This window comes from Sinohyriopsis cumingii, chromosome 15, assembly GCF_028554795.1.
Source record: "Sinohyriopsis cumingii isolate HCF-2022 chromosome 15, ASM2855479v2, whole genome shotgun sequence".
In the NCBI taxonomy this organism is placed as follows: domain Eukaryota; kingdom Metazoa; phylum Mollusca; class Bivalvia; order Unionida; family Unionidae; genus Sinohyriopsis; species Sinohyriopsis cumingii.
Window position 1 is genome coordinate 88,789,624 of NC_142975.1, and position 25,300 is coordinate 88,814,923.

At 35.6% G+C, this 25,300-nt stretch overlaps 1 protein-coding gene across 1 annotated transcript in view; it reads right to left on the reverse strand.

Annotated features, from left to right (window-relative positions):
* LOC149782268 (uncharacterized) overlaps positions 1-25,300 on the reverse strand; it is a 275,026-nt gene that overhangs the window by 29,062 nt on the left and 220,664 nt on the right. The window contains exons 41-46 of the mRNA XM_089935109.1: positions 22,926-23,043; positions 19,691-19,889; positions 15,502-15,730; positions 10,984-11,079; positions 2,713-2,889; positions 804-875 (exon numbers count right to left, since the gene is read on the reverse strand). Coding sequence (XP_089791235.1) covers positions 804-875; positions 2,713-2,889; positions 10,984-11,079; positions 15,502-15,730; positions 19,691-19,889; positions 22,926-23,043 — 891 coding nt within the window. The remainder of the gene's footprint in view (positions 1-803; positions 876-2,712; positions 2,890-10,983; positions 11,080-15,501; positions 15,731-19,690; positions 19,890-22,925; positions 23,044-25,300) is intronic.

Consider the following 25,300-nt stretch of genomic DNA (forward strand, 5'->3'; position numbering starts at 1 on the left):
AGGAGTTGAGGCAACAAGATTCTCAACACAACTGCTATGGTGACCATACTGAATGTCAGACTGGCACCATTTTCATTTAGGACTCAGCAGACATCATAAGAAGTTTTTTATTGATAACCCCATCTATTCAGGAGTAGTAGCAATAAAAAGATTTTCAATGCAACGTAGACATACTGGATGCATGAGTACCATTATTTTCATCTCGCACCAATTAGATGAGATGAATGTGTGTGTGTGTGTGTGTGTGTAAAGTTTCATGGCAATCATGCAGGTAGTTAAGGAGAATAATGATAACAAACTTGTGCTAACAAACAGACCGACGTCAAATGATGGAAAACTGACCATCCCATAAGCTTTTCTGGTCCATGACCAGTAGAGATAAAAGTCTAAAATGATACAGAAATATGCCTATCAATATTCTTGTGTAAGCGTCAAAAAGTTTTTGAATAACACTGTTAACAAGCTTCTCAACATGGACATAATGATGTACACAAGTACTGACAGACCAAAATGATCATGTCAAAAATATCCCCAAATCTTAATTAGAAAATTAAAATATGTAACCCTTTGTGACAATTGGTCAAACAGAGCAATATGATGTCAAAAAGTAATAATATACCTATATACCTAAAAGATTATAGCATAAATATACACTTTGTTCTTTTTTTTAAATTTTATTTCAGAACTGCTATAAGATTGGCATTTTTCCATTTAAATGTGTCCAAATTTTGTTTAATGTGGGTGCACCCAAACTGTGTCCTAAAATGACAAAAATGTTTATATTTTGTTCATGTTGTTCATACCTCATTGGACACAAAGGCCACCATTACTTTTGCCTTACGCAGTCCATCAGCAATATCCTCAAACAGACCTCCCTGCAATAAGATAACAGAAGGAAAACATCTTTGAAATTTCACTCCAGTTATTAATGAACAGCTCACATGAATACTATAACCAAGGCCCAAGTGGATCTGGTTTTAGTGAGCAGTTTACAAAACACCTCCCTTGCTTCTGTAGCCTGAGTTAGTATCTTTACAAGAAGGCTAACATGAGACCAAAGTGGACCTGGTTGTTAGTGACCAGCTCACAAGACACCTCTCTTGCTTCTGTAGCCTGAGTTAGTATCTTTAAAAGAAGGCTAACATGAGACCAAAGTGGACATGGTTGTTAGTGACCAGCTCACAAGACACCTCTTTTGCTTCTGTAGCCTGAGTTAGTATCTTTAAAAGAAGGCTAACATGAGACCAAAGTGGACATGGTTGCTAGTGAGCAGCTCACAAGACACCTCTCTTGCTTCTGTAGCCTGAGTTAGTATCTTTAAAAGAAGGCTAACATGAGACCAAAGTGGACCGGGTTGTTAGTGAGCAGTTCACAAGACACCTCTCTTGCTTCTGTAGCCTGAGTTAGTATCTTTAAAAGAAGGCTAACATGAGACCAAAGTGGACATGGTTGTTAGTGAGCAGCTCACAAGACACCTCTCTTGCTTCTGTAGCCTGAGTTAGTATCTTTAAAACAAGACAAACCATGAGGCCCAAGTGGACTTGATATTGCTTACCTAGGTAACTGACATATGTATATATGGGAAAGCAAATTCATACGCACATGAAAAGACAGTGAAAAAAAGTTTAGAAACACTTAGCTGCCACAGTGTCTATTATACCTAAAAGAAAATAATATGCATGTTTATGGTTTCATGCTAAAAAATATGTGTGGGTTGGTTGGTTGTAAAAATAATTTTTTTAAAAATATTTTTTTCTTCTCACTCCTTTTAATTGTAGTGAACCATGGTTGCATAACCTGTTTTATCCCTTTGAGAAAAGACCTTGTCAGCATTACTCAATAAATATGACAGTAAGTAGTTATATGTATAAGATATTCCCTCTCTTTATTTACCTAAATGATCAATAGTGTATACCACTTACTATAAATTATCTGAACCAACCAACAGATTATTAAACTTGAAACAAAGCTAACCATTTAGCAGTGTAAGCTTTGTGGTAATAGGTGAACAGGTTTTGGAATTAAATTACAGAATGATATGATGATACATTATAGAAAGCAGGTCACAGCGACCCAGCTTTGGTGGATGACACATATATATTCCAAGATGTACTTCCAGTGCAAGTTTGATGTCACTAGGTTTAGTAGCATTGAGGTTACAACCCAGACAAGAGGGATGTATACAAGTTTTAGAAAGGAAGACTCGGTGATCCAATTTTAGTGCATTTTTCTTATGTATACCTCAAGATATATCCAAAGTGTATACTGAATATCTATAGGGGTATTAGTGTAGGAATTAACCCCCAACAATATGAGATGGACAAAATTTCTTTACAATAAATTCAAAAAAGTGGGTAACAGTTACCTTGTTTTGGCATGCCATACATGCTTATCCAAAGATATACACACAGTGTAAATATGATCTCAGTAGGTGAAGGGGTACAGAGTTATAACCCAAACAAGGAGAATGGACAGACATGTAGATGGATGGAAGGATACAGTGAAATATATATACTGCCCACTTCTTGATGCAGGGGTATACAAATGTGTGTATGTTCTTTGAGTGAGGTGAGGTGAGGTGAGGTTAAGTAAATATACATAAAATGAGTGGGTGTAGATGTCAGTGTGGATGAATATATGCATGCTATATCCTCCCATGGACCCCCTGCCTTTAACCTGCTAAATCTGCCAATGAAAACTCCCAAAACATACCCCTCCAACTCTTTCTATGTCGAGCCAGCATGATATGCCCTTCTCTTGCAGAAATTTCTTGATTTCCCTGGGATCTCCCCATCCCAAGGACCCTTCCTTTTTCTTAGACCCTTTTTCTATGGCATCATGGGAGTTGGTCCAGCAGTAGCTGATGAAGCATTCTGGGATATCTTCAGCCTGATGAGAACAGTTCAAAGAAATATATGTAGAAGAAATTAATATGAAAGAAATCATAGATGCAAACCCATCAGAATTACTGTAATAACAGTAAAAACATTTCAGAATCTAGGCAACCTATCTATCTGAAGCATCAGGATAATTTGTAGAAATCTAGTTAGCCCATCTGATAATTTTGGAAGCCCTATAACAATAATCTAGGTAGCCCTTCTGATAATTCTGGTAGCCTTATAATAATAATTTAAGTAGCCCATCATTCAATTCTGGTAGGCCTATAATAATAATCTAAGTAGCCTACCTTAAATGTTTAACAATTTCATCAGAAGTATGAAACTTCTATCTAAGCATACCTACCTATATAGTACCCATATTAAATACAGTCTAGTGGGAATAAATTGGTGTATCCAATCATTCACTTCCTGAATTCCCATTTCCAATCAAAATAATAATCATAAACAACAATTTTCCTTTGAATTATCTCCATCTTTCTTTTCTCTTCTCTGCTAACATTTTTTAAACTTATTAACAGTCTAATCTGACTGATTTGTTTTGTATATTCTCTTTTTTAACACTGACAAAATACATTCTGTGAATAAAAATAAGAACTTTTTAATAATCAGAGGTCTGCATTGGACAATAGAATGAGGCATAATATTTACTGACAAAAAATACAACATAAAAGATCATCAAAGAAAATTAATAAGTATATATTACCTCATTTGTTAAATGTATCCTGCAGATATTAGACGTAATTTAATATATTATTGTATTCCTTCATTATAACACTCTCCACAGGAGTCACAGAGCATACCACCTTATAATGATGTTCATGTTAATGTCATTTTACTAAGATTTTACTACCAGAAATGTGTTAAATGAAGAGCCTTATAGTGAGGTAGTGTCTTATAATATAAGCTGTCAAAATTAAGAGCTTTATTGAGAGGGAGTGCCTTAAAATAGAAACTGTATTATAATGAAGAGACTTAAGGTGAGGGTATGCCTTATAACAGGAACTGTGTTATAAAGAAGAGCTTTATTGACATGGAGTACCTTATAAAAGGAACTATATTATAATGAAGAGACTTAAAGTGAGAAGTGAGGAGTGCCTTATAACATTAAGTGTCATAATGAGGGGCCTTACAGTGTGGGAGTGCCTTATAACATGAACTGTTATAATGTAAAGCCTTAAAATGAGTGAGTGTATTATAACATGAAATGTGTTATAATGAAGAGACTTAATGTGAGAAAGTGCCTGTGTTTTAATAATGAGTCTTATAGTGAGAGGGTGCCTTATAACAATAACTGTTTTATAATAAAGAGCTTTAAAGTGAGTTCCTGAACTGTGTTATAATGAAGAGACTTATGGTGAGAGGATGCATTATAACAGGAACTGTGTATTAATGAAGAGAAATAAAGTGATTTAGTGCATTATAACAAGAACTGTTTTAATGAAGAGCTTCTTGAGTGAGAAAGAGCTTTATAACATGGAAAGTGTTATAATGAAGAGCTTTAAAGTGAGAGAGTTCCTTATAACATGGAATGTATTATAACAAAGAGCATTAGAGTGAGGGAGACTTTTATAACATGGAATGTGTTATAATGAAGAGCTTTATAATGCCTTATAACATAAACTGTAATAATTAACAGTCTTATAGTGAGGGAGTGCTTTATAACATGAACTGTGTTTTCATAAAGAGACTTAGAGGGTGCATTATAAAATGAACTGCATTATAATGAAGAGCTTTATAGTGAGTGAGTGCCTTATAGCATGAACTGGAAGAGACTTACAGAGAGAGGGTACATTATATCAGTGTTATAATGAAGAGCCTTACTGTGAGGGGTTCCTTACAATAGAAACTGTTTCATATTGTGAGGCATGCTTTATAATATGAACATTGTTATAATGAAGAGCTTTGTAGTGCCTTATAACAGGAACTGTTTCAATCAAGGGCTTTACAGTCAGGGAGTGTTATATTTTCTCCAACTAACTGAATCCAGACACATTTTTTAAATGAATTAAGGTGTCTGGAATCAGGACAAATACTACAAATACTATTAAAGAGACTCCCTGTATATAACATAATATGTACAATTGGCAAGGAAATGAATTTCATCTTTAATTTCAGTAGCAGGGCAGTGTTGACATAACCTCTCAGAAAGATGCTTTATTTTAGAATACATAAAATCTCAGTTCTTAACACATGTAAACCTATATTGATTTTGTTTAGAATATGTATTTTACTGAAGGCATTTATAAGTAATAGATATGGTTCTATAGAACTAATGATTGTAAATAAGAGTCCACTGAGACCCATGAACTATTTTTCTATTTCATTTAAAGAAAAGAAAAGTATATAATAATTTCATTAAACTTTATATTAAAAAAATGCCCCCCCCCCCCCAACAAAAAAAACAACAAATCTGTACACTTCTGCTGAGGATAACAGCTGGCACTCATCTGCTTGTAGAATAATCATACTTAGAATTGATAACAGTTGTAAGAACCTCCATTGTTATGTGATAAATACAAATGAATAGCATCAATCACAATTAGATAATAAGCAGATAAATGGCTTACATATGAGCATTTGAATAATTCACCTAAAAAGCTGACTCAATTTTATGATGCAAAGATTTCATATTGGCCTATTATCAGCCCTAATCTTTTGTCAATGTGAATAAAGAATTGTTTAAGCTTTGCATGCCTTAGGGACATTTTCCAGGTCTTTGTTTCACAGATAAGCCTACCACAATACTTGCAAACTGTAATTAACCTGTTCCAACATGTGTCATGAACTTAGCAGCTTTTTAGCAGTTTTATTTCTTTGTAAAATTGAAATTTGGAATTTTGGTGGTGGGGGGGGGAGAAAATGAAGAAAATGGTTGGGACATCCCAAATATATCAGTCCTGAGGGAATTTGGTATAATAAGATTTCATTTTTGAGGAGTTTAACTGTTTCAGAATATACTAACAAAAGCTCTTAAAATGTAAATTAATGAATACTAATCATCCCAAAACACTCAAGGACATCAAATAGATAAAAATTAAATGCAGTAAAAAAAACTAGTGAATTCCACCTAGAAAATATTTTAATGGATAACACTGCATAATGTAGTCTGCATAAATGCAAGTGGATAACATTCTATAATGTACACTGCATACATGCAAGTAGATAACATTCTATAATGTACACTGCATACATGCAAGTAGATAACATTCTATAGTGTACTCTGCACAATATAAAAGTAAATAACATTTTAAAGTGTACAATGCATACATACAAGTGGATAACATTCCTTAGTGTAATATGTATATATGGAAGTGGGCAACATTCTATAGTGTACTCTCCAAGCATGCAAGTGGATAACATTCTATATTGTACTCTGCATACATGCAAGTGGGCAATATTCTATAGTGTTCTGTGTAAAAGATGCACAAAATAACAGTAATATATACAGTGATGTGCTAGGATTTTATCTTGTCACAATAACAGTGGGTAGTATAAAAAAGTGGGGAGCTGGGAGGGAATTGCCATAGTTAATTCTTTACCCAACAATGTAATTATAATAATAATTAGGTCACAGTATCAATGTGTCTAAGTCCAAGAGGTATCTTAAAGATACATTTGGACATTAGCATACTCAGTGATACTCATGAGTACAATTATCCATTAGTGAACCTGGTCAAAAACATGATTGAGAGGACAATTTGTATAGCATACTCAGTCTTCAAGATACATTTGGACATTAGCATACTCAGTGATACTCAAGAGTACAATTATCCATTAGTGAACCTGGTCAAAAACATTCAAGTGGACAAATTTGTATAGTGTATTCAGTCTTCAAGATACATTTGGACATTAGCATACTCTGTAATACTCAATAGCACAATGATACATTAGTGAACCTGGTCAAAAACATTCAAGTGGACAATTTTGTATAGTGTACTCAGTCTTCAAGATACAATGACATACTTGGGGACATTCGTGTTCTCAATGATACTCAAGAGAACAATGATACATCTTGTACCTGCTCTAAAACATATTCAAGAGAACAGTTTTATAAAGTGTACTCAATATATATTTTGACATAAACATACTCAATGACACTCAAAATACAATCACACATGAGGACAGTAGTGTACTCAATGATACTCAAAATACAATCACACATGAGGACAGTAGTGTACTCAGTGATACTCAAAATACAATCACACATGAGGACATTAGTGTACTCAATGACACTCAAAATACAATCACACATGAGGACAGTAGTGTACTCAATGATACTCATGAGGAAAATTTAAATAGTGCACTCAATCTTCAAGATACAATTGTGCATTGGGACATTAGCATACTCAATAATACTCAAAAGGACAATGATACATAAATGTATCGGGGCTAAAACATATTCAAGAGGATAATGTTATACAGTGTACTCAATCAAGGTATTCAAGTGAACAATGGTCAGTAGTGTCCTCCATGTACAGGATTCTCAAGGTCAAAAATGGTAAAAAAAGGGCTTGTCTACCAAGTAGTATATAAAGTGCATGTTAATGCAACATTTTGCATCCTGGATGTAAAATAACTGGCCTGAACAGAAAAAGATCAAGCTTGCACCCATGTGATGCAAAACATGTACACATGATTCAGCAATTAGGAGGGACCTGGGTGGCTGAGTGGTCAAAGGCACTTGCCTTTACAGATCACTGACATCCCACATCTGTCTGCCTAGGTTCAAGTCTTGTGCTTGGCCAGTGTGTGTATATATGAGAAAGTTTGCCCGTAGCTTCCTGTGGGTCGATGGTTTTTCCTGGGGTTTTCCTGGGGGCTTTTTGGGGTTCAGAAAACAACAGTATACAGCATACCATGTCTATAAATTACTGACATGGGTATTTGATCTACTGCTACTCCATGAAAGAGACACTCAGAAGGATAAGTGTGTGTGCTGTGAACTTTGTCTACAGGATATTCAAAGTGCAAATAAACAACAAAGTATATAATGGTTTATTTACAAGATACACAGGAAAAAACATGGTGTGCTCTGTAAGTTATGTTACATGCAGTCATACCTGTCTTAAGCAGCCACCTCTGTGAAACAAGACAGTGTCCTTTAAAGAAAGGTGGTTGCTAAATGGAGGTTCACACCTACATAAAAATAGTTTCTGGGATCTTGAAAAAGTGCCTGTTTAATACAGGTGACTGCCTTATACAGGTGATAACTAAAGCAGATTTGGCTGTACATATACAAGTAAAGTAGGAACAAAGAAGCTGTAGGTCATAAACAAGGGTCAATAATAAAGTTTCATATGATCAGACTCACTTTCCCTGATGAACCCTAATAAAAAAAATAAAAGAAACATTCAAAAAATTAAATAATTTAATTAATATTCTATTTAATAGTTGTAACCTAGGTTTTATATAACAGCTGCATATAACTGGTGAATTTATTTAAAGCAAAAGACCAAAACTAGAAAAACTCAATTGTCTGTCACTAAATGTTTCATGCTTTCCGATGTATTCTAGATGGCAGAACCATTTACAATTTTGAAAAATCATTCCCCAAGGATAAAGTATGTGCAGTTTCAATTAGATTTGTGTTTAAAAAATGCTGAGAAAAAAAATCTATAAAGTTCAAAAACATACAAAAACCTGCTTTAAGCTTGAAAATTTCATCTAGATATGCAGACAAACATTCAAACTAAATTTTATTTGTCAACTAGCTTTTTGTTCAATTATGCTAACAAGGTTTTAAGAAAACAAATCCAACTTAAAACATTTTTTAACAGATTTAAAAATTTAAAATAAGTGAAAATTCCTGTAATCAAAACCAGGTCACCTAGATTATATGTCAACTAGCTTCTGTTTAACTGTGCTAAATAGGTTTTTATCAAACAAGTCCAACTTTAAAAAAAAAAAATTTAAAGAAAAGAAATATTCCTGTAATGGTATGAAAACCCAGGTCATCTAGATTGTATATATAAATTTGTTTACCAAATTTCATTTGTTGTTATCAAGTGTATTATGTGCACTCATGCCACCCAGCTTTTCAATATAGTCATGTTGACAACAGAGAGGACCAAATTAAAATTCCCTTTTTGTAACTAGTAGGAACATAACAAAAACGTATCCTATCCCTACCTCCTTTTGCCATAACAATAACCCAGAAGTAGAACACAAAAAGGTCTGTAACATACTTGATGTCTTTCTTACATGTTAGCATATAAAAATAAATATTCAAAATATACAGAGAGCAGCTGTACATGATTTTATCCTTAAATAATTTCCTGGACAAACCCAATTCCAAGTTCTTGAAGGCAGAACTAAAGTCAATATCCCTCTCACACTCTGTCACTCGTAGGGCAAATCAATATCCCCCTCACACTCTGTCACTTTGAGGGCAAATCAATATCCCTCTCACAAACTGCCACTTTGAGGGCAAATCAATATCCCTCTCACACTAAGTCATTTTGAAGGCAAATCAATATCCCTCTCACATACTGTTATTCAGAGGGCACATCAATATTCCTCTCACACTCTGTCACTCTGAGGGCAAATCAATATCCCTCTCACATACTGTCACTTTGAGGGCAAATCAATATCCCTCTCACATACTGTTATTCAGAGGGCACATCAATATCCCTCTCACACTCTGTCACTCTGAGGGGACATTACTATCCCTCTCACATACTATTATTCAGATGGCACATCAATATCCCTCTCACACTCTGTCACTCTGAGGGCAAATCAATATCCCTCTCACACTGTCACTCTGGTGGCATATCAATATCCCTCTCATACTATGTCATTCTGAGGGCACATCAATATCCCTCTCACACTATGTCATTCTGAGGGCACAACAATATCCCTCTCACTCTCTGAGGGCACATCAATATCTATCCCTCTCACACTCTGTCACTCTGAGGGCAAATCAATATCCCTCTCACATTCTATCACTCTGAGGGCAAGTATAATGTGAATATGCCTCTCACACTTGGTCCCTCGAACGGCACATCAATATCCCTCTCACACTCGGCCCCTCCAAGGGCAAATCAATATCCCTTTCACACTGTCACTCTGAGAAGAAAGGTACATTGTGAAGTTAGGTGTGATTCTAGTAATGGCAGCCGTATTTAATGCTAAATCAGAATCATTTGTTTTCTGTCGAGATTGGTCAAAAACTATTGAGTTTTTTGAGAAGTCATTTCAAGGCTTGTCTATTTATAGTGTGTGTGTGTGTTTATGTGATATGGATTTTTAATGTAGCTTTAAAAGAAAATTCAGTCATATGCTATGATGTCTGCAGTGTGGCAGTTTATAGTGATGTCTAGCAATGGGGCATCATGCCGTAGACATGTAGCATGATGTCCCACTCAGTCCCATTATTCTGACACCAGGCTGACCAGTCCTAACACTAACCTCTTAATGCTGAGTGCCAAGCAAGGCAGCTATTAGTACCATTTTTGTAAGTCTTTGGTATAATTCGACCAGGGATCGAACCCACGACCTCCCACATCCAAGGTGGACGCTCTAACCAATAGGCCACTGGAGCAGTTCTATTTATAGTAATAGCATCTATATTGATAGCAAAATCAACATTGATCTGTATAAACTTGCTCTGCAAAGTCATCTGCAAAGTCATTTTTTATTTTAAATAACATATACAAAATCTGATGGTAGATTGGCATCATTTTTACATTTGAATGATCCTCACACCAGAATGCTCTCTGACCAATCTGGTAAAATTCTGTTCAACAGTGTTTGAGAAGGGGTTCATTTATATTTTGTTCTTCTATTTTTAATAATGGCGACTATATTGGATCATGGATCAGCACTGAATCTGAAAAGCCTTGAGGCCAGAATGCTCTGTATAAAATCACTCATAAATTGATTGAAAGCTTTGAAGAAAAAAATATTGAATTAATTCTCAGTGAATGATATACACTGACTGACAAGTGATGCACAGTGGACAAAGGACCTTACTATAAACTCACTTGGAGTAATGGTCAGGTGGGATGATGTTAATTACCATTCTTTGACAAGCACCAAGAAATTTTAATTTGTGAAATTTCATAACGAAAACACAGCCACTTACCTCAACAGTATGTGAGGACTTCTTTTTATTAATGGCTTCATAAAGTTCCTTAATTTTGTGTGGGTATCTCTCTATCTGTTGCATGCTTACATACACCTGCATAACAAAAAATACAATGCTGTTGAAAGCACTTGAGTGGTATCTACCAAAATTGGCATGCATGAGGATATTTAACAGGATACATATTTATTGTACAAAGGTCCTGTTTTATTCATGGATAAAATAATTTTTGTAGTTGGTTTGGAACAATCACAAGATCCTCAAAAGCTGATACCCAACATAAAGATAATTATCCCTATGTCTATAAAACAATGAAATTACTTTACATCCCCATGTCTGTAAAACAATGAAATTACTTTACATCCCCATGTCTATAAAACAATGAAATTACTTTACATCCCCATGTCTATAAAACAATGAAATTACTTTACATCCCCATGTCTATAAAACAATGAAATTACTTTACATCCCCATGTCTGTAAAACAATGAAATTACTTTACATCCCCATGTCTATAAAACAATGAAATAACTTTTACATCCCCATGTCGGTAAAACAATGAAATTACTTTACATCCCCATGTCTGTAAAACAATGAAATTACTTTACATCCCCATGTCTGTAAAACAATGAAATTACTTTACATCCCCATGTCTGTAAAACAATGAAATTACTTTACATCCCCATGTCACTAAAACAATGAAATTACTTTACATCCCCATGTCTGTAAAACAATGAAATTATTTTACATCCCCATGTCTGTAAAACAATGAAATTACTTTACATCCCCATGTCACTAAAACAATGAAATTACTTTACATCCCCATGTCTGTAAAACAATGAAATTACTTTACATCCCCATGTCTATAAAACAATGAAATTACTTTACATCCCCATGTCTATAAAACAATGAAATTACTTTACATCCCCATGTCTGTAAAACAATGAAATTATTTTACATCCCCATGTCTGTAAAACAATGAAATTACTTTACATCCCCATGTCTATAAAACAATGAAATTACTTTACATCCCCATGTCTGTAAAACAATGAAATTACTTTACATCCCCATGTCTATAAAACAATGAAATTATTTTACATCCCCATGTCTATAAAACAATGAAATTACTTTACATCCCCATGTCTATAAAACAATGAAATTACTTTACATCCCCATGTCTGTAAAACAATGAAATTATTTTACATCCCCATGTCTATAAAACAATGAAATTACTTTACATCCCCATGTCTGTAAAACAATGAAATTACTTTACATCCCCATGTCTATAAAACAATGAAATTACTTTACATCCCCATGTCTGTAAAACAATGAAATTACTTTACATCCCCATGTCTGTAAAACAATGAAATAACTTTACATCCCCATGTCGGTAAAACAATGAAATTACTTTACATCCCCATGTCACTAAAACAATGACATTACTTTACATCCCCATGTCTGTAAAACAATGAAATAACTTTACATCCCCATGTCGGTAAAACAATGAAATTACTTTACATCCCCATGTCACTAAAACAATGAAATTACTTTACATCCCCATGTCTGTAAAACAATGACTTTACATCCCCATGTCTGTAAAACAATGAAATTACTTTACATCCCCATGTCACTAAAACAATGAAATTACTTTACATCCCCATGTCTGTAAAACAATGACTTTACATCCCCATGTCTGTAAAACAATGAAATTACTTTACATCCCCATGTCTATAAAACAATGAAATTACTTTACATCCCCATGTCTGTAAAACAATGAAATAACTTTACATCCCCATGTCGGTAAAACAATGAAATTACTTTACATCCCCATGTCGGCAAAACAATGAAATTACTTTACATCCCCATGTCTGTAAAACAATGACTTTAGATCCCCATGTCTGTAAAACAATGAAATAACTTTACATCCCCATGTCGGTAAAACAGTGAAATTACTTTACATCCCCATGTCACTAAAACAATGAAATTACTTTACATCCCCATGTCTGTAAAACAATGAAATAACTTTACATCCCCATGTCTGTAAAACAACGAAATAACTTTACATCCCCATGTCTGTAAAACAATGAAATTACTTTACATCCCCATGCCTGTAAATTCACTGAAATCACTCTACATTCCCATGTCTGTAAATTCATTGAAGTCACTCTACATCCCCATGTCTGTAAATTCACTGAAGTCACTCTACATCCCCATGTCTGTAAATTCACTGAAGTCACTCTACATTCCCATGTCTATAAATTCACTGAAATCACTCTACGTCCCCATGTCTGTAAAATCACTGAAATCACTCTACATCCCCATGTCTGTAAAATCACTGAAATCACTCTACATCCCCATGTCTGTAAATTCACTGAAGTCACTCTACATCCCCATGTCTGTAAATTCACCGAAGTCACTCTACATCCCCATGTCTATAAGTTCACTGAAATCACTCTACATCCCCATGTCTGTAAATTCACTGAAATCACTCTACATCCCAATGTCTGTAAATTCACTGAAATGACTACATCCTGATGCCTGTAAAATCACTGAAATGACTCTACATCCCCATGTCTGTGAATTCACTGAAATCACTCTACACCCCCATGTCTGTACATTCACTGAAATCACTCTACATCCCCATGTCTGTAAAATCACTGAAGTCACTCTACATCCCCATGTCTGTAAATTCACTGAAATCACTCTACATCCCCATGTCTGTAAATTCACTTAAGTCACTCTACATACCCATGTCTATAAATTCACTGAAATCACTCTACATCCCCATGTCTGTAAATTCACTGAAATCACTCTACATCCCCATGTCTGTAAATTCACTGAAATGACTACATCCTGATGCCTGTAAAATCACTGAAATGACTCTACATCCCCATGTCTGTAAATTCACTGAAATCACTCTACACCCCCATGTCTGTACATTCACAGAAATCACTCTACATCCCCATTCCTGTAAAATCACTGAAGTCACTCTACATCCCCATGTCTGTAAATTCACTGAAATCACTCTACATCCCCATGTCTGTAAATTCACTGAAATGACTACATCCTGATGCCTGTAAAATCACTGAAATGACTCTACATCCCCATGTCTGTAAATTCACTGACGTCACTCTACATCCCCATGTCTGTACATTCACTGAAATCACTCTACATACCCATGCCTGTAAAATCACTGAAGTCACTCTACATCCCCATGTCTGTAAATTCACTGAAATCACTCTACATCCCCATGTCTGTAAATTCACTGAAATGACTACATCCTGATGCCTGTAAAATCACTGAAATGACTCTACATCCCCATGTCTGTAAATTTACTGAAGTCGCTCTACATCCCCATGTCTGTACATTCACTGAAATCACTCTACATCCCCATGCCTGTAAAATCAATGAAGTCACTCTACATCCCCATGTCTGTAAATTCACTGAAATCACTCTACATCCCCATGTCTGTAAATTCACTGAAATGACTACATCCTGATGCCTGTAAAATCACTTAAATGACTCTACATCCCCATGTCTGTAAATTGATCTCATCTCAAAGTGTATCAAGAGGCATGTCATTAAAATAATGGTGTTCTTTTTAACATTGGTTTGGGTTGACTTATTCCATTATAATACATTACAGATTTCATTATATTATAAATATTTGAGCATTTTTTATTAAAACCATTATACTAGAGTCAGAAAAAACTAGAATACACTGGTGTTGGGACCTTGTTTTATTATTACATTACAGTCAGAATGAGGATGTAAGTTTGAAGAAAAGCAATAGTGCCATGCCAAAAATCTTAATCAAAATTAATTTTCATGTCCTCCAGGTAATGCAGTTTCCATTTGCTGATTTAGTTCCTAAAGTACAATCACAATTATTTCATCAGTTCATAGAGTGTGGATGGGAAATCCTAAGGTCACAGAATCATTAGTTAATCTATTTGGAATCCTAAGGTCACAAAATCATCAGTTCATGGGAAGGAGAATCCTAAGGTCACATAATCATTATTTAACATATGGGGAATCCTAAAGTTACAGAATCATCAGTTCATGGGAAGGAGAATCCTAAGGTCACATAATCATTAGTTAATCTATGGGGAATCCTAAGGTCACAGAATCATTAGTTAATCTATGGGGAATCCTAAGGTCACATAATCATTAGTTAATCTATGGGGAATCCTAAGGTCACAGAATTATCAGTTCAGGGGATGGGAAATCCTAGGGTCACATAATCATCAACTAATGGATAGGGAATGGGGAATAATAAGGTCAAAGAATCATCAGTTCAGAGGGAGGGGACTCTGAGGTCACATAATCATGAATTAAGGGATAGGGAGAAGGGAATAGTAAGATCACTGAATCATCAGTTAATCTATAGGGAAAGCAGTTCATGGACAGGAAAAGGGGAATCCTAATGCCACATAATCAGTTTTTTAGTCTTCAAAACCCCACTAGACTGTCTAGAAATATGGCAGGAGAGTATGTGTGTGTGTACAGAGAGTTTTACCTCAGTTCCAAGTACCATACTGAGGTTACTTTTCTGCCACTTCATGGTTGTTCCCAGTAGAACCATCAAGAATGGTTTTCTCAGAACATCCTTGACATACAACAGTAACTTTTTGGCATCATCACTGCTGCAGAGTTCATCCGACATTCCAATCAGCACAACTTCCACTTGCTTGACAGACAATGTGAGTGCCTCCATGTCAGCTGACTCAGGCTGGTCACAATAAGACCTGTGATACAAGAAATAGTCACAATAAGACCTGTGACACAAGAAATAGTCACAATAAGACCTGTGTAACAAGAAATAGGATATCAAACAGATCTGTGAATGTAACATGATACTTCCATGGTCATTTGTTAAATTTTTTTAACACCATCCATGACAAATGGTCCAAATATTAACATTGTGACATCATGCTATCATCAGAGGTTGAAAATCATGAAAGTCAGAGGTCTAAAAACAATATTTCTGCTGCCGACCTAAATTACCTGCAATACCACCTCAGACCTTCATTACTTCTTAACTGTTCCAATAAAGTCAATAAAATGTGAGGTTTAATCCTTAAGATGTCTGAAAAGAGTAATAGAGGTCCAGTGATGCAAGCAAAGTTGAATGTTAAGTGGTGTAAAATTTTAAAATTCAATATGCAATATGCAGAGCACCAGTCTTAGCTTGAGCTTTGCCAATCAGTGCTTCTGTGCTAAAGTGAATTAAAATGTGAGGTTTCATGCTTATAATGTCTGAAAAATGTGATAAAGGTCCACTGATGTGAACAAAATTTACTGTTCAATAGTGTGAGACTGGCATTATAAAACATTACTGGATATATACAAATTTAGCATGAAATATGCAGAGCACCAGTCTAGGTTTGATCTTTGTCAATCAAACACTTGTCATTCTTCAACATGAAACAAAGCATCCACTGTATGGGTTCCTGAATTTCATATGTCAGACTTAACTGATGGACCAGTGCTTGGCTTATGTGGACCTGATCCTACTAGCCTTGTACCAGTGCTTGACTTATGTGGACCTGGGCAGCAATCCTACTAGTCCTGAACTAGTGTTCGGCATATGTGGACATGGGCAGTTGGTGTCCCACTTGTTCCCAGATAAGTACTTGCCATATGTGGACTTGGGCATCATAGGGGTTTTATTGGTCCTGTACCAATATTTGGTATATGTGGACTTGAGCATTGTAGAGTCATACTGGTATTGGACCAGTTCTTAGCTTATGTGGACTTGGGCAGTGTGGTGTCCTCCTGATCCTGTATCAAAGTTTGGCATGTGTGGACCTGAACAGTATTAGGTCCTACAAGTCCCTTACCAGTACTTGACATATTATGTGGACCTGGTCTGAGACAGAGGTTGGCTTATGAGAACTTGGATAATGTGAGGTTCTACTAATTCAGTAGTTCAATACTTACCTAACACTGGAATATCCATCTCTCTTTCTTCATGCTTCACTCTATTAGAGCTCAAATGAAATCAATATCTTTTAAGAATGCTGTGTTTAGTTGTATAAGCATCAATCTGTTAATTGTTTCTGAGCTTAATTTGCTTCTTATCTGTGTATGAATAGTGCTCTGTGCTGAGAACCCCCTTTTACAGTCTTCTGTCTGAAGGGGCATATACATTAGCTATATTAGCTAGCTTGGACAAGTTAGGTAATTGTTCTTTATGGTTGCTATGTACAATTTTCCACAGCCACACACTATACTATTTGGGATACGTCTGCTCTAAAACAAGATTTTTCACTAATATAAGCTCTCCTCAAGTTTTTTTATACTTTGAATCAGTACTTTACTTACTACTATGCCAGATATAGTATCTATTCCATAATGCTTTATACAGGTTTTAAGTCAGTCCATCAAAGCCATAATCTGCTTGTTTAGACAGAGGTATTCAGATAAATATCATTAATTCTTAATTCCATTTTCAGATTCTTACTTATTCAGTTTATCTTAACTCATAAAGGGCCATGTAATTTTGTAGCAAAAGATTCTGCTGGGTTAAGTTGTTTGAGAAAAGACTTTACTTTTAAAATTTCTCTTCGGCTTAATATGCTGCCCTTTCTACATTTAATTCTGAAATACCACTGAAAGGGGGTTGGCCAGCATGCTGTATATTTTTGTACATCCAGAAAGACATCAGACTCATATTTAACACCTTTTAAACTGGACCACTAATACCATTTTCAGGTTAAAAATCACTCATTGGTATCTCCATTAACACTTTCCCAGCTCCACGAATCTGATATACTTCACAACTTTAAAAATCATTGTCATCATCACTGTGATCAGCCAGTATTTGCCAAACAAAATCATCATCTGAAGATGATCCAAGTTGGGAATTGGCCATTTGGGGTTTTCTAGATAGCCCACAATTTATAAACAGGCATTTGTAAAACTTTCTTGATGCAAGGTTCAAATTACAACAGAATGCTTGTTCTAGGGCCCAATGTGCTGATCAAATTTAGTTTAACAACTGTTCATGTCAAGAACCAAGATGTGTTAAGCAGTTGCTTACCTGAAAAAAGACAAATGTTGCAACAAGTACTACAATACCTCTACTAGCGTGACTTATATTGCAGTCAGCACTTTATGGGAGAACATTAGATAAAAAGTGCATACTCTGCTGAGTACATTTTCATATGTGTGACTTTAAACTAATTTGCACAAGTTCTGATGCATCACTGCTATCCAAGTGTGCAAATTGTTAAAATTTGTGTGTGCAATCATGCGCCCTAGCAGAGTCTCTGTGGCTTATGTGGACCTGGGCAGTGTGGGGCCCTACTTGTTATGTACCCAGGTTCTTCCTCCACCTGTTATACTGGCTGCCATGTATGGCTTATTATGCACTAAAAAATGGCATTAAACCCAAAACAACAACATAGATTCATATATACCAACCTACCTACATATTATAATCTTGTTTGGTGATAGATCAACAGTTAGTCTTTGCTTTCTTCTTTGTGACTCCCTGCTTGGTACTCAGTTATCATACACCAGTTAGGAAACCAGACTAATCAATCATACACCAATTAGGAAACCAGACTGATCAATCATACACCAATTAGGGAACCAGACTGATCAATCACAAACCAATTAGGAAACCAGACTGATCAATAATACACAAATTAGGGAACCAGACTGATCAATCACACACCAATTAGGGAACCAGACTGATCAATCATACACCAGTTAGGGAACCAGACTGATCAACATCAACAATAAGCAGTGACATATTGCATAAATGTTTTCAAGTACATGTGATGGTTGTTGAAACCAGTTGGAATAATGTTAACAATCTTTCTGATGTTGGCAGCTTAAAATAAAATAATGTAATTTATACAGAATAAAGATCAACTTCATTAGAAAAAGCGCTTTGTTGACAAGCATATGGTTATGAAACCACCCAGTAACCCACCCACCCCTGCAGTTTTCTCGATGTCTAGCCAAGATTACCATCGTTTATTTTCTGGAGGTCCATCAGTAACTCATGCCCTACCTATGTGGTCAATGTTTCTGGACTCCATTGTGTGCAAGTTATCAAGGGAGACGTGTACATACATACATACATACCACTGTTTCATAATTTCTTTCAAATGCACTCAGATCACTCATACTTAAGCATACCCTGTGTTGTCCCTTAAGCAGTTGTTACATGCATCTTTTACTATATTCACAAGTTTTGAATTTTATGATTTGACCTGTTAAAATTTTGTTTACAGCAAACAATAAAACTGAATCAAAATTGAATACAAACAAAATGAAAACTTCAATTTAAACTTGAAAACAGCATGATATAATCAAACCAAAATCGAATAGACAATAAAAACTTTAATTTACATGTGAAAACAGTATGCAAATATCAGTTTAAAATGATAATGATATATTTGCAATTATACAAGTACTGGTGCATAATCAATTACATTTGCAATGTAACTCGAGCTGTAATTTATTAATTATCAATCAAATCTTTCTGTAATTAAACTTGCTTTTAATTTACAATTACCATGCATGCAGGTAAAGAATTTGCTCAAACGTCAGTGAGCTTAATAGAAAGAGGGCATATTTTGTGATGTTAATTTCTACAGTGACTGTCACAGTCTGGCTGCAATAATAAACAAACATTAGATTAAAAATAACCAACTATATGGCATGCAGTTAACAATCACCCTTTAACTTACACTCTGAATCCTTCCTTTCTTAGGTCCTCCATTATGGTCCCTGGGTGAACTATTTCCTTCTCCTTGGCCAGGTCAGGGACATTCTTTTTGGTGTACAGGAAGAAAACATGTGTGCTAATGTTCTGGTTGATTTCTATCAGCTCCTGAACACTTTTACGCAGATGGTTGTCAAAATCACTCTTATCCGAGGGCATTGAACCTTAAATTACATTTATACACTGACATAAGCATTTAAATTACATACACTGATTCACTGAAGTAAGTACTTAAATTGTATACACTAATGCACTGAAGCAAACACTTAAATTACATACTCTGATACACAGAAGTAAGCACAGTTTACCTGTCTTAGTTCAGTGGTCACCTGGCCCTATATAAATGTCCTGTAATCGGCAGTCATCTTTCTTAACCAAGGAGTGGTTTCACCCTGCTCACTGCAGTCAGCAGCCATGTGTTTCTTAACCAAGCTGTGGTTTCACCCTCCCTTTCACAGTCGATGGAGAATATCAGCAGTGAGTGATCCAAGTATGCAAATTAAACTTCATTTGTTTGATAAGCAAGATATGGTATATAAAGATATACTATGTGAATAAATAGCCACAGGAAGTTTCTTTTCGTTCCCTAATCATCAAATGTCTCTCACAAAAAGCAAACTGTCCTTCGATCTCTGAGTTTTAATTTTTGCTAAATAGCTACACTAAATACATGTATCTTGATAGTACTGCTAATAATAATAATGATACTGCTAATAATAATAATGATACTAATAATAATATTGATACTGCTAATAATAATAATGCTAAATGCTATTAGTTTGGTGCATTGTACATGCATTTGTCATTAACCAAGTTTGAAAGATGAACCTGCCTTCAGAGGTCACCTGTATACAAACAACTTTGGCCTATTCCCATGGATTCTTGAGGAAAACTTAAAAAAATTTAAAACATGGGTCATAATGACCTACTTTTGCTAATAAAGACATATCCCACTCACCAAATTTCCAGATTCAGAGTTTAACAGTATGTACAGAGGGTTTTGAAAACCTATATGGTCATAAGCTAACTGCAAAAACTTGCATAAGCCAGTAAAATGTGAAATATAGGTCCCAGTCAAACAGTGGTGTATACAATCATCTGGTTTGATATTTACTATGTCATTTCTTCCTGTAAATGGCAGAAAAAGCCTAAGCATGTTGAAACTGTTCTGACCCCTAATGTCGTCTTTCTCATTCTGACCCTTAGCATGCTATTTTTCATTCTGATCCATAGCACAGCATTTCTCATTCTGACATTTAGCATGGTATTTCTCATTCTGACACCTAGCATGGTATTTCTCATTCTGACTCCTAGAATGGTATTTCTCATTCTGACTCCTAGAATGTCTAATTGTATCGTCAGGTGCACTTTGTGGGATTTATACAATTTCCTCATGAGTGGGCAGGATGGGCAAATCAATCCCAATGGAACAAGAGAAGGGAAGAGGCCTTCTGAATCCCTGAAGAAATTTCAGTCAGTGACAGTTGGATTTCCCCTGTCTTTTTCACATATTGGGAAAGAGTCTTTCCTTGTCCATAGCAAACTTTGTACAATCTACACATTACAATATGTACACTGACAATATCAATTGTGTTACTTGTATCTATATTATGTATTTAATGATTTTGTTCATGACTGCAGGTCGTATGGATCATTTTGTAAACAACATGTTACATAGCTAATTTTGCCTATGATTGTAAAATATATTTTAGGATAATTATTACTTGTAGTTAAACATGTTTTCTTGGGTTTCTGTTCAGGACATTGGTTTTCCCTGCAGGAATTCAGGGTCTACCCAATGTTTGCCATGTTCTTTACTAAAATTTAAGTGAAAAACCTGGCCTTGTTTACAACTTAGAATGTTCAAGAAAGAGTACTGATGAGTCAATCAAAGAACTGACTGATATAAAATATGAAGCAATAGCTTATTATACAAGTCTGTATGACTCCCTGACCTGTTCAGATAACTCATGGACAATTCCTGGGCAATTCAGGACACATGATATCCATGACTGTATGAGACAAGAAATACAATTATACGGTCTGTTAACTCCTGGGCAATTCAGGACACATGATATCATGACTGGATTAGACAAGAAATACGATTATATGGTCTGTTAACTCCTGGGCAATTCAGGACCCATGATATCCATGACTGGACAAGACAAGAAATACAATTATATGGTCTGTTAACTCCTGGGCAATTCAGGACCCATGATATCCATGACTGGATGAGACAAGAAATACGATTATAAGGTCTGTTATCTCCTGGGCAATTCAGGACACATGATATCCATGACTGGACGAGAAAAGAAATACAAAAGAAATACAATTATATGGTCTGTTAACTCCTGGACAATTCAGGACACGATATCCATGACTGGACGAGACAAGAAATACAATTATATGGTCTGTTAACTCCTGGGCAATTCAGGACACATGATATCCATGAGTGGATGAGACAAGAAATACAATTATATGGTCTGTTAACTCCTGGGCAATTCAGGACCCATGATATCCATGACTGGATGAGACAAGAAATACAATTATATGGTCTGTTAACTCCTGGGCAATTCAGGACCCATGATATCCATGACTGGATGAGACAAGAAATACAATTATATGGTCTGTTATCTCCTGGGCAATTCAGGACCCATGATATCCATGACTGGATGAGACAAGAAATACGATTATAAGGTCTGTTATCTCCTGGGCAATTCAGGACACATGATATCCATGACTGGACGAGACAAGAAATACAATTATATGGTCTGTTAACTCCTGGACAATTCAGGACACATGATATCCATGACTGGACGAGACAAGAAATACAATTATATGGTCTGTTAACTCCTGGGCAATTCAGGACCCATGATATCCATGACTGGATAAGACAAGAAATACAATTATATGGTCTGTTATCTCCTGGGCAATTCAGGACCCATGATATCCATGAGTGGATGAGACAAGAAATACAATTATATGGTCTGTTAACTCCTGGGCAATTCAGGACCCATGATATCCATGACTGGACGAGACAAGAAATACAATTATATGGTCTGTTAACTCCTGGGCAATTCAGGACCCATGATATCCATGACTGGATGAGACAAGAAATATGATTATAAGGTCTGTTAACTCCTGGACAATCCAGGAGATATAATATAAATGGGAATTTTTCTCTCTGTCATAACAAATACCTTGCAGCTCTGGGATGGAGAGAATGTGGAAAAACTTCTCACACTGTAGGAAGGGGGCATTAAGTTCCAGGGCTCGATGAACCTTAGATGCTGTTATCATGCTGGGCTCCTTAACATTCTGCAAAAAAAAAGAACAATTACTCAATTAAGTGAATGTCTTTTGTGGATAAAGATATGAACAACAATTTGTAAACATTTTTTCTTGTCTTCTGGAACAGATTGTAGCACATGGGTTAAACTTTTTGGCATGACAGCATCATCATTACCATATCTACTACCCTATAAGTTGAATCCAACTGGCATTGCCTGGATTTCAAATTACCGTATCTACTACCCTATAAGTTGAATCCAACTGGTATTGCCTGGATTTCAAATTACCATATCTACTACTCCATAAGTTGAATCCAACTGGTATTGCCTGGATTTCAAATTACCATATCTACTACCCTATAAGTTGAATCCAACTGGTATTGCCTGGATTTCAAATTACCATATCTACTACCCTATAAGTTGAATCCAACTGGTATTGCCTGGATTTCAAATTACCATATCTACTACCCTATAAGTTGAATCCAACTGGTATTGCCTGGATTTCAAATTACCATATCTACTACCCTATAAGTTGAATCCAACTGGCATTGCCTGGATTTCAAACTACCATATCTACTACCCCACAAGTTGAATCCAACTGGTATTGCCTGGATTTCAAATTACCGTATCTACTACTCCATAAGTTGAATCCAACTGGTATTGCCTGGATTTCAAATTACCGTATCTACTACCCCACAAGTTGAATCCAACTGGTATTGCCTGGATTTCAAATTACCATATCTACTACCCCACAAGTTGAATCCAACTGGCATTGCCTGGATTTCAAATTACCGTATCTACTACCCTATAAGTTGAATCCAACTGGCATTGCCTGGATTTCAAATTACCGTATCTACTACCCCACAAGTTGAATCCAACTGGTATTGCCTGGATTTCAAATTACTGTATCTACTACCCTATAAGTTGAATCCAACTGGTATTGCCTGGATTTCAAATTACCATATCTACTACCCTATAAGTTGAATCCAACTGGTATTGCCTGGATTTCAAATTACCATATCTACTACCCCACAAGTTGAATCCAACTGGTATTGCCTGGATTTCAAATTACAATATACACTATTCCATAAGTTGAATCCAACTGGTATTGCCTGGATTTCAAATTACCGTATCTACTACTCCACAAGTTGAATCCAACTGGTATTGCCTGGATTTCAAATTACCATATCTACTACCCTATAAGTTGAATCCAACTGGTATTGCCTGGATTTCAAATTACCATATCTACTACCCCACAAGTTGAATCCAACTGGTATTGCCTGGATTTCAAATTACCATATCTACTACTCCACAAGTTGAATCCAACTGGTATTGCCTGGATTTCAAATTACCATATCTACTACCCCACAACTTGAATCCAACTGGTATTGCCTGGATTTCAAATTACCATATCTACTACTCCATAAGTTGAATCCAACTGGTATTGCCTGGATTTCAAATTACCATATCTACTACCCTATAAGTTGAATCCAACTGGTATTGCCTGGATTTCAAATTACCATATCTACTACCCTATAAGTTGAATCCAACTGGTATTGCCTGGATTTCAAATTACCATATCTACTACCCCACAAGTTGAATCCAACTGGTATTGCCTGGATTTCAAATTACCATATCTACTAACCTATAAGTTGAATGCTTAGAATAACACAGATACTGATCTGCCATCACATCAGTTCAATGCTGCTTGTTCTATTGATAAGTCATCACAAACTGAATCAACCCAGATCTGCCAGAAGATTATGCAACAGCATATCATCACCTGTGCAGTTTGCAGTTGGACTCAATTTATAAGGAAACATATATGGCACCTAGACATACTGTGCATAGTGCATAATGGTAAAGTGGTATAGTTTGCCATAAGCAAGGGACATTACTCTTTCACCATTTATGAAAGTTGCATAATTATGTTATAGTTTTTTGCAAAACTTGTAAAGCGATTTCAATGACAGTTGCCTAACTCAAGAAGACTCATCAATTGAATAAAAAGGATTCTGTTGACATCAAATGATATAAACTGATAACTGGTACAAGATCTTGGCAGAGAATTTCATTTAAACAGATTGAAATCGAATATAATGCAATTTCTAAGAAATATATGAATCTAATGTGCCTTCTGATTGGTTGAATATCAAGATGTATGGCAGTGATAACCAAAAAGCTGTCAGACAAGCTACAGCAATGTCATTATGCTCAGCATAATCTAATACTACAGAAAATAATATTTCCATTTGTTTCCTGACAAAATTTTCTAAAAGTGTATT